General features: G+C 30.1%; 1 protein-coding gene across 2 annotated transcripts; it reads right to left on the reverse strand.

Annotated features, from left to right (window-relative positions):
• Positions 1–1,109: 1,109 nt before the first annotated feature.
• LOC8259314 lies at positions 1,110–8,304 on the reverse strand. Of its 2 annotated transcripts, none has more exons than XM_015718400.3 (13): positions 8,145–8,304; positions 7,606–7,987; positions 7,047–7,224; positions 6,920–6,969; positions 6,514–6,606; positions 6,346–6,434; positions 5,757–5,835; positions 5,436–5,518; positions 4,556–4,634; positions 3,685–4,399; positions 2,807–2,887; positions 2,073–2,679; positions 1,110–1,740 (listed from the first exon to the last, which is right to left on the reverse strand). In XM_015718400.3, exons 1-13 carry the CDS (start codon positions 8,174–8,176, stop codon positions 1,596–1,598), a joined length of 2,613 nt encoding a protein of 870 aa, XP_015573886.1. In that variant the 5' UTR covers positions 8,177–8,304; the 3' UTR covers positions 1,110–1,595. The 2 variants fall into 2 exon arrangements, with proteins under 2 accessions (XP_015573886.1, XP_048231583.1); XM_048375626.1 differs by lacking the exon at positions 8,145–8,304 and having other exon boundaries at positions 7,606–7,732; positions 7,806–8,125.
• Positions 8,305–20,034: the final 11,730 nt, after the last annotated feature.

Genomic DNA, 20,034 nt, shown 5'->3' on the forward strand with positions numbered 1-20,034 from the left:
TCAGTTTTATTAAAAAACCAACAAAAGAATTGTTGAAATTTGATAAAAATTATAAGACTTATTGCAAACCGTGAAAACCGCATAAGTAGTAATGAACCAAATGAGTCATAACATTAAAATTAAAATAACTTAAAATTTGAATTTAAAATATTTTAAATTAATAAATAAATAATATATTAGTCTTCAATAGAATAAATAATAAAAATTAAAATAATGCTAGCTATTTATTAATCTAAAATTATATAAAGCAAAATAATTTTAAATTTTATAGTTTAAATGTATATCAACATCATGAATATAAATTTTCTTTTTAAAATTATTTTTATTATTATTATCATTAATTATCTATTAATTATTATTATTATTATTATTATTATTAAAAAACCAACAGTTAAACCGGTTGAACTTTAAATTATTTCCTCCAAATATTGATGCTTCGATGCTTGAATCGGTTCGGATAATATTGCTTTCTTCCGCTGCTAACAGAGGAGAAATGACAGGTCGTTTGGCATTGGAAGAGTAGACGGGAATAATTTCAGAGGTTTTCAGAGGTTTTCCTTGATTTTGTCCGTGTCAACAAACAATTCGAAATGCCTCAAGTCTGGATTGATAGTTATATTTTAACTGTTATACGCGCTGGGTAGCGCATCTGTTTCTGGTACAGAGGCGACGAGGGGTATCACCGCCTTTCAAGTGGGTCGGGTGTCATTTGTTTTCACATTGCCGTTAGATGAATTAATCAACAACAGCACTGTAGTTAAGAATTTGGGAAAAATGTGCTGTGGATTTGCCCATGGACCATGGTTCTCATTCTTATATACAAAATTTGAGAAGTCGGCTAAACCCAAGTCCTATTGAAACAGAGAATCCTCATAGAGCTCTATAATATATAAAGATCCAACATTTTCCACCGCATAACAACACTCAACAATCTGGTAGTTTCCAGCTGAATTTTCCTTTCAAGAACTGCTCGTTTTCAGATTGCACATGCAAACCATAAAACATGAAATATGGCCCCTGCAAATGTTATTTTGAGTGGTCTATAACATTACCTGATGCAGAAGAATTTCCACCTCAATGGAAATCAAGCAAATCCTTGACGAATTAAATTTGGAAAACAGAGGCCTAGCCCCAATTGACTCAATTAAGTAAGTTTCTAACTACAATTAACAAGGCAAATGCCACTTGCTATTCACTGATCCTCAACACTAAGGCATGCATATTTACCTAGATGCCTCAATACAGCCAAGCAAATACTAAGAAAAGAAACAAAAAAAAACTACACCTATATGTCTAAATCAAATGTGTATCCAAATACATGTTGTGGAGAATGGGAAGGATGAAAAAGAAAGAAGAATAAAGAACGAATGCTCCCTTCAAAGTAATCCCTGGTTTACCAGGATCATTTCTTCATATAAATTAGCGACCAGCCCCAATAGACAATGCTTTTCGAAAAAACAGCAGCGTTACAATTTACAAGCAACAACCGAACATACTTTAATATCTTCGGTCCTTGTACATGGAGACTGCTGCTTCACCTCTAATATGGAAGAAGTCTCCAGATGTGATGATAATCAGCAACCGGGGAAACAGCTTCAACCTTCACGTGACCTCTTTTGCTTTTGAGGAACAAAGCGGACCGCTTGCTTCCCAAGTTGTAAGGTTTTTACTCTACTGTCATCCAGAGTGACTGATATCATCGATGTGCCTTCAACAGTGTCAGAGACCACTCCCTTATGCCTGGATTAGGAAGTCATAATCAACAGCCAATAAGAGAGAAACCAAAAACATAGTCAAATTTTCCAACAGTCCCATTAGGACAGGAAGGGTTCTAAAACTCGTTTCCATCTCAATGCAACAGCAAAGACTTTTTCCTTTTATCTTAAATGTAAGAATGGTTCATACATTATGCAGACGCAGGGGCCGAGTGCATCATAAATTGACCCATGCAGAATATTGTTCAGACCACGGAGAATATGGTCTGCTCAGCAATCTACTTCTTCCTATGTTCTACCTTTCCCATAACTCCACACCCTCCCCTGCAAAGCAAAGGGATGAAAAGGATAACTCACCATGAATTGTCAGATGGCTGGTGAACTTCAACTCTCTTTCCAATTGCATCTTTACCCAACTTTTTCAATATCCAACTAGCTTCCAGCATCTCACTATCTTGGTGTGCTTGAGTGATATCTTCATTTTCATTAAAAAGTGATTTGTCCATAAAGCTTGACGGTCTCTTTCTTTTTGACCTTTGGCCCCTTATGGAACTCTTTTCTTCCTCAGGTGGAGGCTTTCGAGAATATTGGTTTAAAAGATTAGGATTTTTAATCTTTAACTTCAGTGAAATTTTGGAGTCTTTTGGCAAAGATGCATCACCAGAATCATCATTGCTTTCAGCATGTGTCTCAGACCTGACTTCTAGTTGCTTCCCTATAGACACCTTATCACTTCTTAATGTGGGGACTTCATCTACAGGCCCAACAGCTGTCCCACATCCATCAATGCTTCTTTTACTTGATGAAACCGAAACCATTTTTTCACCATCAGCATCACTCCCTGTCTGAAATTTGGGATTTAAGTTAGAAGTTTCATTTTTCACTTTTCCGAACTTGATAAAATTTCCTTCCCTCCGAGGAAACTTCAAACTTCTTATTTGGACAGAGTGATCAACTGTATCTCCTGCAAGTTGTAAAACATAGTATTAATAAAAACTATAAGTAGAAGATCCCCCATTCACAGACACCGATTATCGTCAACATGAGGACTAAATTTTATCAGCAAATAAACTGGAACAGCAGCACATTACCATCACCAAATCTAGCATTGCCTTCATGTCTATCCCCCACGAACCTGTCACTCATTAGATGTTGGCCTGTATCTTCACTGCCTGCTCAAGAAAAGAAGCAGAGATTGTTCACAATCCAATCATTTTTGGATGCTAAAAGTTTTACTTTTCGTATGAAGGCAACACCAAACTAATGTCAGAGACATACAAGATGGAGTTCTTTGACAAATAGCAAGACATGTTAGAAGCGCATAGAAGCTAACCTAACACATTACTTCATAAAGATACTCAACCGAATGCTGAAACAAAGAATAGAGCAATAGTACAAGGTCTTCATAATATATAATGAGTTTGTAAAGGAAGCACCATGGAAATTTTAAATGACCATCACCTGCATATAATTGCATGAACACTTGCCTCTTCTCTTACATTCTTATTATCAAGCCTAAATGAATCTCTCTAAACAAAAGCAAGACTGCCCCATCTTATACTACCTCACAAACATGTAAATCACCAAATGAGAGAATAAAAAGATAGCTCCAATGTAATCAACAAGTTTGATATATAGGTTGTAATAGAATACACCCACAAAAAGGGAAATCTGCATTTCAATTTACAGAGCATTAATACTAAAGCACCCCTTGTCATTTAGTTCATTCACTATCAAAGCACTAGGATCCCACAATTTACTTGGTAATTCTATTAGCATGCCAGGCAGAATAGAGCTCAAAGTATAAGAAATGGAACAACAAGACAAACAGAAGAGCGCTAACTAATTCACATATTCCTAGTATATAGTTTCGTACAAATCACTAGCACTATAAATTATGAGAAAAGTTTAGCACCAATGATTATAATAAAAATGATGAAGGCAATAGCAGTAAAGAAGACTACGGTACCATTGGGAGTTGTCATATCTTGATCTCTTTGGCAGCTGGATGCATCAGATCTATGAGAATTGGTTACATTTATTTTTCGAGCACCTAGATTAATAACCAGCTTCTTGGCCTTCACAGATTTAAATTTGATAGCATGTTTTTCAGCATCATCCCCGCTATCCAAATCATGAGGCTTCTTATTCTTCAGTCTAACAATCCTAGATGTCCGTTCCCCATCACTCACCATCACCTCGTCAACATATTTGTGTTTCAAAACCCCAGTCTGATTAACAGAACAGTTTCCTTCAGCATGGTTCACAACTCCTGCAATAGAAGAAGAATATACACCTGGTCTTCCTTTATCATGAGACTCCAAATTGTCATTTTTGTTATCATCCGAACTGTGTCCTAAAGATTGAATCTCATGCTGATGTGACTCTGTCCTATTTAATCCTTTTCTGTTAGCAAATTTCTTATATGAAGGTTTTTTTACATATTCCTTGTTCTTCTTTGGAGACTTGTCAACTAACCCTTTGAGAGAGAGCTTTAAAGAACGTCCAAATTCATTCTTGAGCATCATGGGACCATTTTCTTCGTCATCAGAGTAGGGTGAAATAGAAAAAATATCTTCCTGAGTTGGCAACCCAGCAGCAGCCCTCAAGCTTGCAATTAAACCTCTATCAGCTTCATCTCGTCTCCTCCAGAGCTCTTGAACAGCATCTTCATGATCCTTTACCTGGATATATATAAAAATAATCCAATTATTTAAAGAACAAACATACAAAGCAATCAAAAGAAATGAAAGAACAAGAAAGCACTAGCAAGAAATCACCTCTGCACACACAATCACTACCAAGAGACGAGATATTAAGAGGTTCAAAACTTAACAAACCTGGTAGCACTCTCCACGGCATGTGGCACATTTGTACTGCAGATTTCCATCCACTTGAAACTGTAAATATTTTTCATCACTGCAAAAGATTTGTTTAAGATAAGCGACCTAATACTCGCACCACAAAATCCAATAACTTAAGACAAAAAAGGATTTAGGAGCGAAGTAGCGCTAGCAATAAAGTATAAGCAACCAAAAAAAACCTATCATGCAGGAGTGGCAGCCGCTGATAAAGAAATAGCTCAGACATATTACATTGTTCAACATGCACAAAAGAAAAGAAACTCATAAGACTTAAAAGCCTGATATTTGTACCAATCCTCTACCAATTTCATTCAGGTGTACTTGCTTTAATAAGTTGCATTCTTTGACTCAGTTTAAGTACACTAAGCCTTTCCATTATATAAACAGGAGTCCTCCATTACAAGTTCAGCCAACAAGGAAGTTAAAATTTGTATCAAAATGCATCACAATCTATCATATTTTTGTCCAACATTCCTCTGAACTACATCACAGCAAAGACATAATAACATTTGGAAGCAAATTATTAGCAAAGTTGATCATTCAATCTACTATTATTCATAAATGTTTCTTCCATGCGCTTATACAACTGATAGTTGCTCAAATCTATCCATTGTCATTTGTATAACCACAACTGAATAAGACTGAACTTTTTATTAACTAGAATTTAGCGTATATCAAATGCAATTATTCAGCCACTTTAAAACAAGGCAAGCCTATACAATGTCAGCTAGCATACAGCATAATTGAATCAAGCACATATGACTCGAACAAACAAGTGCATCAACAATCTTCATAAACTAGCAGCTGGAAACAGTATCATCGATGATTCTATTTAAGAAACAGGGCAGCAACAAACCTGATGCCATCACAACTACAGTGCACCCACCGCTGGCAAATATCACAACAAACCATTGGTGTCGATTCTGAATCTCTGTAAACCTACCAAGTTGACCCAATTCCATTCAGTTAAAAAATGTATAAAGCGAAGGTTGTACAAAGCAAGCACATCCTTACACAAGGAAACATAGCACAAGTGGATGTCCAACAACTATCAGTGAGAAAAAGAGTATGATACTAAACTGGTAAAAGATCATTTAAAGTCTTCAAATGTAATCATCAATATAGAAAACATTAGCAAACGAATCTTATATTTGACAGAAGTGTTAGTTTACAGTACCTTCAGACACACAGGGCAATAATTTCCCTTCACAAACAATCTTCCACAGGCATCACAGCAAGTGTATCCCAGAAACCACCTGAGAGTTTTTAAAGCAAATGATAAATTAACATTAGAGTAAAAAAGACAATAGTTTGTTTACTGCTAGAGGAACAAGAACTACAAACACAAATTTGGTTCACTTCCCTACAGATCAATGGGAAGGTCTTAAAAACAATTGAATAAACTGAACTCAGGGATCATTAAACCCGCAAGTAAAAGTGCTCCATCGCTGACTATATAAACTCTTCTAGATAATCACAATCCATGAATGTAACATGTTTCTTTACATGCTATATGTATAAACTGCTTAAATAGGTATCACAAACTAATGATGAAGTCCTAAAGCATGAATCAGCTTATGACTGGAAAAGACATTATACTATCAAGAGAAATCAATAAAAGTAATTTTTCCTATTAACATGATAACTGTAATGTAAATATGGTCCCAATTTGACGAGTACTCAAAGAGAAAAAAATAATTATCCAAACATAAACACATAAAAAAGACCAAGTTTATGAGCAAAGGCTATCCATTGGAGATCAATACCTCACACTTAGGCCATTTCCTGGTACAGAAGACCCACAACTATGACACCTTGTATGTTTCGGGCACAAGTATGGTCCAGAACTCACATTCTGAAACATCCAAGACAAATGTTAATAATGCTATTTTAATCTAGATATGATACCCAGGACAAATCACTCAACACCTCACCTTGTGTGGAGGATGCTGGCAATAACAATGGTATGCACCATCACACCTTTTGCAGAACATGAATTTATTTGGATCTCCCGTTCTTCGGCATATCTAAAGAAAACAAGAGGCATATAAAAGTTCAAGATCAAATCCCATTAAATAACAACCTAATAATGATTAGTCACCAAAGCAAGCAAAAAATGTTGAAATCATATACCACCTGTTGTAAGTGCAATCTCGCAGAATAATAAATGGAATATTGAAAATGGGCAGATTTTATGAATAGCAAAGTTGATTAACTGAAGCTTTGAACAGAAACAATAAGCAGATGGACAGGAACACATAAATTGACATGCATAGTTATAGATCTTTTTATCAGAACAGAAAAACATGTAATTAATTATAGAAGCAAATCCTAAAGTACCTCACATATTCGGCAAGAAGGACATGTCCATGAACTCCAGTGAAATAAATCTGCAATCAATCCCACATACATTATAAGCCAAACATATTGCAACTTGGAAAACTATCAATCATTAATTTCTTTTTACCTCTATGTTGAGCCCAAGATTTCAAACAGCTCCTGTGATACTTCTTGCCACAACTTTTGCATGAAAGCATCCTCCTTGCCCTCTCACTTCCTTCTGCTTCACCCAAAAAGCACATTCGGCACATTACATTCGCATTGGACAGACCTTGCTCATGTCCAGCAACATCTTTTGTGGCAACCTGAAAATAATTTTAAAATTTAGCAAAAGAAATTTTTAAAAAAATATATATCTGCTGAATCTGTAGCAGTAGCACACAACAAACAATACAAACAACTAGTCAACAATCAAGACCTCCCTGCATAATCTAATTTGAACATGAACTTAAAAAATTCATCAGTATAAATTTAACTTAACAAAATAAAACAGAGCTGAGGTCCAAATACAGAATAATTATCAAATGAACCACAATTAACCACCAAATTTCATTTTACATACTTGCAATTAATCAAACATATAAACATCAAGCTGCCAGACAATGCCACATATTAAAATTAAACACAAAACATAAACAATATCAAATTTACCAAAACTCAAATCAAACAAAAACCATGAATCTCACCGCCATATCACCAGACTCAAACCGTCTGGCATAATCCTCAGCAGCAACCATAGCAGCCGCAGCCTTTTTCTGAAGCGCAACGCGCTTAGTATGAGCCGACGCCTCCTCTCCCAACCCCCCGCCGCCGCCGCCATCTTCTCCTACGGCAGGAACAGCAGCGAGCGACGACGACAACGACGGAGCAGGCGGCGGCGGCGCCGGAACCGGTAAAACCTTAGGAACAAGAACCTGAACAGTGGAAGAGGAATCGTCAAAATCCCTAATTCGAAAAGGATCTTTCAAGAACTCCTCGATTCTCGAAACTTCTAACAGAAACTCCGCCTTCGATTTCGCGTTCTGGAGATCTCTCGGAAACCCTAGCGCGCAGTAGCAAATCCGACGGCTGCGACCAAACAAACACACCAAAAAAAAAAATTAAAAATTAGCAGAGCGCGAGAGAGAGATATGTATCTGTATACACACAGGGAAGAGAACGAGAGAAAGAGTGCTCTCTCTTGTAAATGTTAAATGAGTAATAGAAATACAATAACAACACTAACCATGTAATTGGGCAAGCTACGTGAAAGGCCATAGTGAATGGGGATTTTGGAAAAAAAAGAAATAAAAATTTAAAAATAAAATTTAGAAAGAGGGGATTTAGAATTTTCGAGATCGCTCTTTTTCTTTTTAATTAATAATTAAATTTAAAATTAAAGAGAAAAGAGAGGGTGCGGTGCGGGAGGGGTTTTAATTTTAAAAGGCGAAGGTGAAAATTTTTATTTATTTATTTTGCTTTCTCTTTTTCTTTTCTTTTTTTAAAAGGAAGGGAAAATAGGAGGCCGCGCTGCGAAGTGCTGTGGATCCTATATCTATATCATCTTATGTTCCTTGGATGGTGGATGGCTTATTAAGGATTTATAAGGGAGTGTTTGGCTTTTGTCTTCCTGGTTTCGTTTTAACGTGAGCGGGATACGATTCCGTATGCTCAAGCTTATAGATTTTGCCAATTGCGTTTTGCCACGTTGGTATCAGTTTTTAAACTTAACCCGCCATCTCATTTTGCAATTCTGTTGGACGACCTCTTGCAATGATTTATTTCTACTTAATTTTTCCTGAGGTTACTTTTTTATATTTTTATATATTAATTTTCACGTGATTTTAAAAATGATATTACTAAAATTAAAATATTCTTTTATGCAAAGGTCTTTTTAAGTTAGATGATAAAGCATAATCGTTAAAGTTATTTTAATTTGATAAATATTATTTTATTTTTACTAAAATATTAAAATAAAAAAGTAATATTGTCAATTGTTGCTATACTTCAAATTTCTTTTACTCCAATCCATTATCAACCTTTTCAAATATCTAATTTTATTTTATTAAATATTTACATTTTTTCTAAAAAATTATAATTTTAATAAAAATATAAATAAAATATAAAAGCTCAACGAATCAATTTTTACCAATCTTTCTAATTATGTGCTATATATAATTAATATAATCATTTATTAATTAAATTTATCTATATAATATATAAGTCTTTTCAAAATTCTTATTCTATTCAAATTTGCAGTATTAAAAAAGATTAATATCTTGTGCATAATAAATTATCAAATTTGAAAAGAAAATAAAACAATTAAATATAATAGCAATAAAAAAATATTATAATATTTTTTATTATAATATTTTAACAAAACAATTATGTTTTATTAAATTAATAATAATTCTAGTAATCTAATAGTCGCTATTTTTCTAATACTTTATTACTTAATATTTTTAAAATGAATTTTCCTAAAGAATATTTTAACTTTATTGATATTATTTTAAAAAAAAATTAGAAGTGTATATAAGATTAATCAGGACATCTAGAAAGTGGTTCCCATGATTATATATCTTGCATGTTAAAGTTTAATAAAATGCACCATAGAGTTATATAGTCTTTTCTTTTCTTTTCTTTATCTTTTTGCAAACAAGTACAATCTCATGAGAAAGAGGTAAATAAATCAGTTAACCTAATAGCTCAGAAATTAAGAAATTATTTGATTTAAAGGTTTAGTGTATCTTTATTAAGAAATATTAAAAAATATTTATTTTAAATTTAATCTTATATAATTAATTTTTATAATTTATCGTAAATAATTATTATTTTGCAACTATATCTTAAATGTTTTATCAAAAGAAACTCTTTCAGATCTTTTTGAATTAATTGACAAAATAAATGATCCTACAGATAAAGAAAAATATTTTTAAAAATTAAGGGATATTATTTTACATAACGAGACCCAAAAATCTGAACCTGTACCTTACAATTTAAAAGAAATTTTTTAAAGATTTGAACCAAAATCTTCTAGAAATTCTACACCAAATATTCAGGATTTACAAAAAGAAATTAAAAATATAAAACAAGAAATTAATGATTTGAAAAATGAAAATTTAGATTTCAAAGAAAGGATCTTAAAATTAAAACTAAATGGGAAAAATAAAGAAATTGTTGAATTTACTGAAAACACTAATGATTCTCATGTTAATGAATTTTTAGCACATATTACCAGAGTAAATTTTCATAAATGGTTTATTTTTATTAGAATTCTTATAAATGATTTTAAAATTGAGACGATCGCTTTAGTTGATTTTGGAGCCGATCAAAATTGTATTCAAGAAGGAATTGTACCTACACAGTTTTTTGAAAAAACAACTGAAAAATTACATACTGCAGACGGTTCAAGAATGCAAATAAATTACAAGCTCTCCAAAGTTAAAATCTGTAATGATGGATTATGTTTCTACACTTCTTTTATTTTGATTAAAAATCTTTCAGCCACTGTTATTCTTAGAACTCCGTTTTTAGCCTTGCTTTATCCTTTTTCAGTTGACACTCACGGTATTAAGACTAGATTATTAGGAAAAGAAATTTGTTTTAAATTTATTTTTTCTGAACAAGAAAAAGATATAAATGTTTTAAAGAAAAAATAAATTACTTTTTTAAATAAAAAAATTTTATCTTTAAAAATTAAAGAAGAATTAGACCTTGATGTGACAAAAGTTAAAATAAAAAATATTGAAAATCTTTTTACTAATGACTCATGTGCACCTGTTCCAAATGCTTTTTGGAATAGGAAAAAACATGTAATCTCTTTACCTTATGTTAAAGATTTCTCTGAAGATAACATACCGACAAGATCACATGCTATACATATGAACGCAGAACTTGAAAACCACTGCAGAAAAGAAATTGATGAATTATTACAAAAAGGATTAATTCGTAAATCTAGTTCTCCTTGGAGCTGCTTTGCTTTTTATGTTTATAACGCAGCTGAAAGAGAACGAGGTGTACCCAAACTTGTTATAAATTATAAACCCTTAAATAAAGTTTTAGAATGGATCAGATACCCTATACCTAATAAAAGAGATTTATTGAAAAAACTTTACAATTCAAAAATTTATTCAAAGTTTGACATGAAGTCTGGTTTTTGGCAAATTCAAATTAAAGAAAAAGATCGTTACAAAACTGGTTTCAATGTTCCTTTTGGTCATTATGAATGGAATGTTATGCCGTTTGGACTAAAAAATACTCCATCAGAATTCCAAAGAATTATGAATGATATTTTCCATGATCATTAATCATTTACCATTATTTACTTTGATGATATTTTAGTTTTTTCAAATTCATTAGCACAACATTTTTCTCATTTGCATAAGTTTTATAATATAATTAAACAAAATGGTTTAGTCGTTTCTGCACCAAAAATGAAATTGTGTCAAACAAAAATCAGATTTATTGGACATGAAATTTTTGAAAATAATGTTTTACCAATTTCAAGAGTTTTAGAATTTACTTCTAAATTTCCAGATGAAAGTAAAGACAAAAATCAACTACAAAGATTTTTGGGATGTCTTAATTATGTGTCTGATTTTTTCAAAGATATTAGAATTCTCTATAAGCCTTTATTCAATCGTGTTGTACAAACCATCAAACAAAAAGTTCATCATTTACCATGTCTGTCTATTCCTCATCCAGATGCCTTTCTTATAGTTGAAATAGATGCCTCTGATTTAGGCTTTGGGGGTATTCTTAAACAAAAGTTACCTGGTCAAAATGCAGAGTCATTGGTCAGATACCACTCTGGAGCATGGAATGAAACTCAATCTAAATATTCTACTATTAAAAAAGAACTTTTATCAATTGTTTTATGTATTACAAAATTTAAAGATGATTTAGTTGGAAAATATTTTTTACTCCGTATTGATTGTAGTGCTGCTAAAAATATTTTGGAAAAATAAGTTAAAAATTTTGTTTCAAAACAAGTTTTTGCCAGATGGAAAGCACTTTTGGGAATATTTGATTTCGATATTGAATATAAAAAAGGTTCTTCAAATTCTTTACCTGATTTTTTAACAAGAGAGTTCTTATAGGGAAAGAAATCAAGCTAATCTTTATGGGCACTCCTATAAAGAAGAAGTTATCGTCAGCCGACTTTGTGGCTAACAAATCTGGACATTCTTCATCATTGATTTCTACAAATAGGTTTGAAATTCTTGACAAAACTCCTTTACCTTCTACCCCTACAAAACCTTCAAACTTTTTACAAAGCTGTTACCAAACCCGGTTCTTCTAAACCAGAACCACCAAAATACTTTACAAAACCACAACAACAAATCGTCACCATTCTTGAAAATGAAATATTCAATGGAAACATGGAAAATCCCAATTACCAGCAAATATTTCAACATATTTTTCCTTCTGAATAATTCTTCATTCCCGAAAGTCCCTACAAATTGAAAAAATTTTATGAACTTATCCTTTTAGATACCAACTCCATAGAAATTGAACAATCCTATGATTGTGACATGCCTAAAAAAATTTCCTATTCAAAATGTAGAATCTTGAAAGTCCTTACTTTGTCAGATTGGAACCAAAACCCATACACTGCAAAGAAATTTTCTGTTACTTTTACACCTCCCTGTTACAATTACTTTGATTACCAAAAAGCCTAGTACAATACCTTTTACCTTCGAAATTGGAATCACTCTTGGTTCTTCATGTTTCATAAAACCAATTCAAAACATTTTCCAAATTGGTTCTCAGATTGGTGGACATATTTTAGACTTTGCCCCAAAATTTTACCTGCTAAGATTATAGAAGGATTCACTATCTTTAAAGAAAAGTTACCTATCCTTAAGCATGATAAATTGATTATCTTTTCTGAAACCTTTAACCTACCTTGGATTTTCTCCTGGCAGTTCAAAGTAAAACCATTCAAACCTTCTCCTAATGTAAATTTTATCGCCTGTTTAACCCATGAATATAGTGTTAAATGGTGGTCCAACTGTAAAGATATTCAGGCCAACAAAGAAACGGTTCTGAAACATTTCTCTGGAAAGAATCCTATGCTATCAGGAACAAGTCAATCTATGGGACAATTCAACTTCTTGTCTGATAAAAGCAAAATCTTAGTAATATTATCTGAAAATACTACAAAGAAAGAATTTAAAGTAGCCCTGGAATAGGCACTATCACAAGTCTCTAGAGATAGCGATGACGAAGACTCTGGAAGCACTGGTGGACCTAATTACACTCCACAAAATGAAGACGATTGCTACGTCTTGATAACTATGTTGTGCTTTTTGACTAAATGGACATTATGGCCAACAAAAGAAGACAATGATGTAAAAGGACAAAAATCTTTTGACAAAATGGCACCTTATCCTTTTTACAATAATGTGAGAAGATATTGATAGACAAAGTGGCAGACAAGTATCTTTTCCTTTTTGACAAAATAACTCAATTATTTACCTTTGTTGTCTTTTATAATAATTATATCTCGGACTCAAGTCTATTTGAAGTCCGGATAGTATTCTGTTATCTATTATAAATAGGTGTGTTTTAGTTTAGAGGAAGCACGCTTGAATTAGCTCCCTGCTATCTCTTCTATCTTTGCAATCTTTCTCTTTGTAAAATTTTCTCTTCAATAAAATTTTATACTATTTACATGCTTACTCTCTTTCTATTTACTTACTTACTCTCTTTCTATTTCTGTATTATTTGATCCTGCTCCGCACTTGGTATCAGAGCCATAGTCACTAAATTTGTAATTTAGTGTTTAGATAGTCGACTGGTTTTAGTTGGTCAGTCTTCGATAATCGGTGGTGGTCAGTGGTCCCACTATCCTAAACATTATTTACATTTATTGTCTTTGGTTATGGCATCATTGTTTGTAATTTGTTAGTAGAGAAATAGCTTCTTCTTCTTCTCTTTCTGAATTAAATACTGAAAAATTTACTGTTCAAGATTCTAATATTCCTGAAATAGAAAATCAGTTACATAATTGGTCCATCCCTAAACAAAATATTAATAGTATTTATCGTATTGAAACTTTTGATTTTGCACAAAATTATTCTATTAAACAAACTGAACAAACTATTGCTTTAAATAAATCACATGAAATAGAAAGAGAGTAAGTAAGTAAATAGAAAGAGAGTAAGTATGTAAATAGTATAAAATTTTATTGAAGAGAAAATTTTACAAAGAGAAATATTACAAAGATAGAAGAGATAGCAGGGAGCTAATTCAAGCGTGCTTCCTCTTTGTAGTTGATTTTTGTCTTTAATTTCATCTGAAAATTTTATTGAAGAGAACCAGGCTGACCTTCAAAGAGGAAATTAACTACAAAGAGGAAGCACGCTTGAATTAGCTCCCTGCTATCTCTTCTATCTTTGTAATCTTTCTCTTTGTAAAATTTTTTCTTCAATAAAATTTTATACTATTTACATACTTACTCTCTTTCTATTTACTTACTTACTCTCTTTCTATTTCATGTGATTTATTTAAAGCAATAGTTTGTTCAGTTTGTTTAATAGAATAATTTTGTGCAAAATCAAAAGTTCCAATACGATAAACACTATTAATATTTTGTTTAGGGATGGACCAATTATGTAACTGATTTTCTATTTCAGGAATATTAGAATCTTGAACAGTAAATTCTTCAGTATTTAATTCAGAAAGAGAAGAATAAGAAGCTATTTCTCTACTACTGAAACTACGAAACAATGATGTCATAACCAAAGACAATAAACAAGTAAATAATGTTTAGAATAGTGGGACCACCTACTGGGACCACCCTGACCGATTATTGGGAAGACGGGCTGACCAACGGAAAATCAGGCTGACCAACGCTATCTTAAACACTAAATTACAAATTTAGTAACTATGGCTCTGATACCAAGTGCGGAGCAGGATCAAATAATAGAGAAATAATAAGAGAATTAAGTAAGTAAATTTTATGAAATTTTATTGAGAAAACTTTTACAAAGAGAAAAGATTACAAAGATAGAAGAGATAGCAGGGAGGATTGTTCAAGCGTGTCTCTTCCCAACTAAATTAAAATATTCTTTAGGAAAATTCATTTAAAAAATATTAAGTAATAAAGTATTAGAAAAATCGAGACTATTATATTACTAGAATTATTATTAATTTAATAAAACATAATTGTTTTGTTAAAATATCATAATAAAAAATATTATAACATTTTTTTATTGCTATTATACTTAATTGTTTTATTTTCTTTTCAAATTTGATAATTTATTATGCACAAGATATTATTTAAAAAAATAAAATTAGAAGTGTATATAAGATTAATCAGGACATCTAGAAAGTGGTTCCATGATTATATATCTTGCATGTTAAAGTTTAATAAAATGCACCATAGAGTTATATAGTCTTTTCTTTTCTTTTCTTTATCTTTTTGCAAACAAGTACAATCTCACGAGAAAGAGGTAAATAAATCAGTTAACCTAATAGCTCAGAAATTAAGAAATTATTTGATTTAAAGGTTTAGGTATCTTTATTAAGAAATATTTATTTTAAATTTAATCTTATATAATTAATTTTTATAATTTATCATAAATAATTATTATTTTGCAACTATATCTAAAATACAAGTAATTATAATATTTATAGTTGTGGCATTTAAAATTAATTTTTTTATTGGTAGTATTTAAATTTATATTTAAATTTTTATATTAATTTTCATAAATATTTTTAATAATAAATAAAGAAATTAATATTTTTAATTTAAAATAATATTATTAAAATAAATAAATAAATATATATATATATATATATATATATATATAAATTAATCTCTCAATAGTCACTTAATATATTAACAACAATAACTAATATGATTTATTAAAAGTTTAATTTATTAATATTTTATACAGTATAACTTATTAAATCCAATAAAAAAAACTTGAAGTATAATAGCAATTCAAGATATTACTATTTTTGTTTTATTATTCAATAAAAGTAAGATTGGATTTATTAAATTAATAATACTTTTAATTATTTAATAGTTATCATGTTCAAATCCTTTCTTTTGGCTTGTAATTAAAAAGAATAGTTATCATGTTTATTTTTTGAAAGACTTTTTACTAAATATTTTAATATTATTTTTACATAAAGAAATCAATACAGAAGATTAATCAGGAAATCTAAAAAGTGGGTTCTCATGATTATAGGCTTGTTTGGCATTTTCGTTTTTAAAATAAAAAGAGTCTTTCGTTTATAATATTTAATAAGTACAATTTGAAATAGATAAATAAATTTGACTATATTTAAAAAATATAAACTAATCATATTATAAAGATGAGCTAATGGAATAAATGTATACAACACTTTGATTGTGTTATTATAAAGAAAAAAACACATTCAGCTTAGTGGTTATACTGAGACACAAATCAACTTATTTATCGTTTGATGAGTATTCAAACGAGTCTAATCTTTTGAATATGATACTCGAACTTATCTTAACTTCTCGTAACACAAGACAAACAAACTCTTATAAAGGAAGATGAAATAAAAGACTTATAATATTTCATTAACAAAATTTACAAACTAAGAAAAGTAAATCTAACATAAAATAAATTCAACTTCATTGTTAGAAAGCCTTGACTTATCTCTGAATGTTGAGCATCTTCTATTTTCCATATGTTTTCTCAAATCCACTACTAAAGAAGTATGAGAGATTTTGCTATCAAAATCTATAGATTCTAAGCTAACTTATACAAATAAGTTTGGTTATTTATTATAACTGAAAAAAAAAATTACTAGAGAAAAAAGGAAAAAAGAAATAGCGAGCAAAGACTTAAAATTAGCTTGTCTAGCTTTGTTTTTGAATTATGTCTAGAAAAGTTGTTTAAGCATTTAGGATTAAAATAGAAATTTCTTAAGTGAAAAAGTTATTTATAAATATTTAATTCAAAAAACTGTTTGAAGTGTTATTATAACTAAAATTATCAAAATTAACAGTGTGTTTTTAAAATAAAAATAATATTCATTGAAAAGTTAAAAGGATATCCCATCCGAGATTATAAAAGCAAGCCACATTAAGCATTGATCAAAATAAACAAATGACTCGCCATAATTAAGAGCATTAATAATAGCCTTGTAAGTTGCAAAATTACTTTCATGTCTAACCAATTCAAAATCAATAATTACATTAGAAAGCCTAATCAAATTGAAATAATTAAGAAAACTAATTTCCAACAATGAAATGTCAAGCATTATAGCCTTCAACCAATCAACAACATTCGAGCAATTAAACAAAATGCAAAAGTTAGTGACTCCCATTGCAATTGCTAATTTAATTGTTTCCTCAATAGTTGTTATTTCAACACGTTCGTTATTTAATAAGAAATGTGAGTTATTCAATACAATTAATTCCAACCTGATATTAAACTATAAGCTATTCAACCATTGAAAGTGGTGGTGGCAAGGGCAGCTAGAGAGTCTCATGGTTGGGGTGGGTGGCGAGTCTCGTGTTGATCAATAACCTTGTGAGAACGTAAAATTGATGGTGTGTGTGGAGGAGATAGGTGAGGAGAAAAACATGGTTTATAGTTTATATATTAGCAACAATATAATATCTTTAAATCATTAAGGTTATTTTTATCCATATTTATTCAATAAAATAATTGTCTATTAAAACCAAAACTGAGTTTTGAGAATAGCTCGGTGTTTAGGTGCTTTTCCCAAACCATGGTTTGAGATTATCAAAACTCAATTTTGTATTCTAACCAAATACTTTTTAAAATTGTTTTTTTTTTTCACTCAAACCAGCTTTTTTGCTTTTCGATAATAATGTCAACGCTAGTTACATATATTGTAAATCAAAATATAATAAAATGGCATTATAGATTTATATCTTCTTTTCTTTTCCTTACAAACAATAAAATGTAACTGAAAATGACAAATAAATGGCAAAAAGCATAATTGGGCCTTTAAACATATCATTTTTTCGTATCTAGGCCTCTCATATTCAAAATGGTGGAAAGAAGCACATTGACTTTGTTATCTAGTGTCACGAGCCCCCTAATTAAACAGTTCTAAAAACATTGTTCTTTCATTTCATGATGTTAAGTTGAATAATAAAAAATATATATTTTTTTGTAATAGAAAAAGAAAGGGAAAGAAATATTTAGGTAAAAGAAAGATTTAAATTTTAGGTGTAGGGTTATTTTCAAAATTGATTAAGGGAAGAAAAGATTTCTTCTAAAATCTCCCTAACAAATCAGTGCAAAATAAAAAAATCTTAAAAATTTCTTTCTTTTTTCTTAGGGATTGAAGGTGTTTTTGCTAATGGGTTTGCATTATTAGTGAGTTTGTATTGTTGTTGTTGTTTGTTTGTTTAATTGATTGTGTGAGAAGAAGAAAAAAAAAAGACATGAACGGCAAATGGAGAAGATAAAAGTAAAAGCAAAGATTTTTATTAAGTATTTGGAATTGAATAAAAAAATGTATTGCATTATAACACCAAATTATAAGTAAGAGGGTCCACTTCCATCGTTTCAAACATGAGGAGTTTAATTACAAAAAGAAAATTAAAATCCAAGAGTCTAATTATGCCTTTTGCAATCCTATTTTTATTATTTTATTATTATAGAAGTGTTTACATGTGATTTTATCAACTTATAAAATGTGGGCAAGCGTTTGTTAACTTAAGGGCTTGGTACCACCAAATTATAAGGTAAGAGGATTCAATTCTACCGTTTTAAATATGAGAACTTTAATTACCAAAAAACAATAAAGTTAAAAGGCTTCATTATGATTCTTTTCCAAATAAATCATAAAAGACTAACCCAATAGTTCAAAAATTAAAATAAAACGAAATAGAATTTCTTGTAACAAATTAAGCTTCATATATCTAACCTTTTTTAAGTCTCTTTAACATTGTGTAAATTTTCTTCCGAAAATGGATTGAAGAAATTTAATATTACATTTTGGATTGTGAGACAACATTTCAATTTTAAGAGCCCTTGAAATGTTTATTTTGTTATATTGAGTTTTAATACTTTGATTTTTACTTAATTAAGGACTGCTTACAATTTTATTTCTTCTATTGAGCCCCTATACTTTTATTTTTATTTTAAGGACTTTCAATGGATTTTTAGGTCCTTAATTAAAGTAAAAGCAAAATTACAAGAGCTTAATGAAATTTAAATAGCTAGAGTTGACTAATAGATTTAATCCAATGGCTAAGGGTGAGTCATCCATAACTAAAAGCTCATAGATTCAAATCCTATCACTTTTATTGTTAAAGAGTTCGCTAGGTATAAGACTCAAAGTTGGTCTTATATATGCATAACTCATATTAAAATGTGATGGTCATATATTAACATGAACTACCTATGTTTGTCAATAACAAAAAAAGCTAGAGTTGTAGTTTTAATTGATTTCTGAATTGTAAAAGCAAGAACTGTAGTTTCAAAGGATTTTTTCACAAATATTGGAAAAAGGTTGAATATATCATTTTTATATGCTATAGTTAAAATTTTATTTCAAAAGTACATGGACATCTTACCAATCCCATTTCTAACTCTCTCAATATTTCTATTTTCATTTTCTCAAAAAATTTCTTTATTTTTCCATTTTTACGTTAGCCAAACACTATAGTCCCATCATTCTTTTTCTGATTTGCTTACCCATATAAATTTCTGTATTGATTTCGAAACTAAATCAATCATGAAGTGAAAAAAAAATCTAAGAATTTTATTTTTCTTCATTCAAAGATAGATCAAGTAACAACAATCTCAATTTTTTTAGATAGGTACTTGATTATTTTGGTCAAAATTGAGTTACAATTGATTGCAAGATGTTGTAGTAGTTTAAAGGGTTTTGAGTTAAATTTTAAAAATTATAACTGAAAATTGCAAGTAAATGTAAAACCTAGAAAAATGGTTCTACAATAGTATATATTAACAAAAGTTAGAGTTTTTTTTAAAATATTATGAATCTAATGTCAAGTTACAAAAATGAATTATATTATTACTAATTTATTAAGAATATAATTTATTTTACATATAAATTAATTTTATTTTAAAAAATATAAAAAAATCACCATAAATATTATATATTTTTTATAAATATACAGTAAAAAGTATATGTTAAATCTA

Source organism: Ricinus communis, chromosome 6 (assembly GCF_019578655.1).
Source record: "Ricinus communis isolate WT05 ecotype wild-type chromosome 6, ASM1957865v1, whole genome shotgun sequence".
Lineage (NCBI taxonomy): Eukaryota > Viridiplantae > Streptophyta > Magnoliopsida > Malpighiales > Euphorbiaceae > Ricinus > Ricinus communis.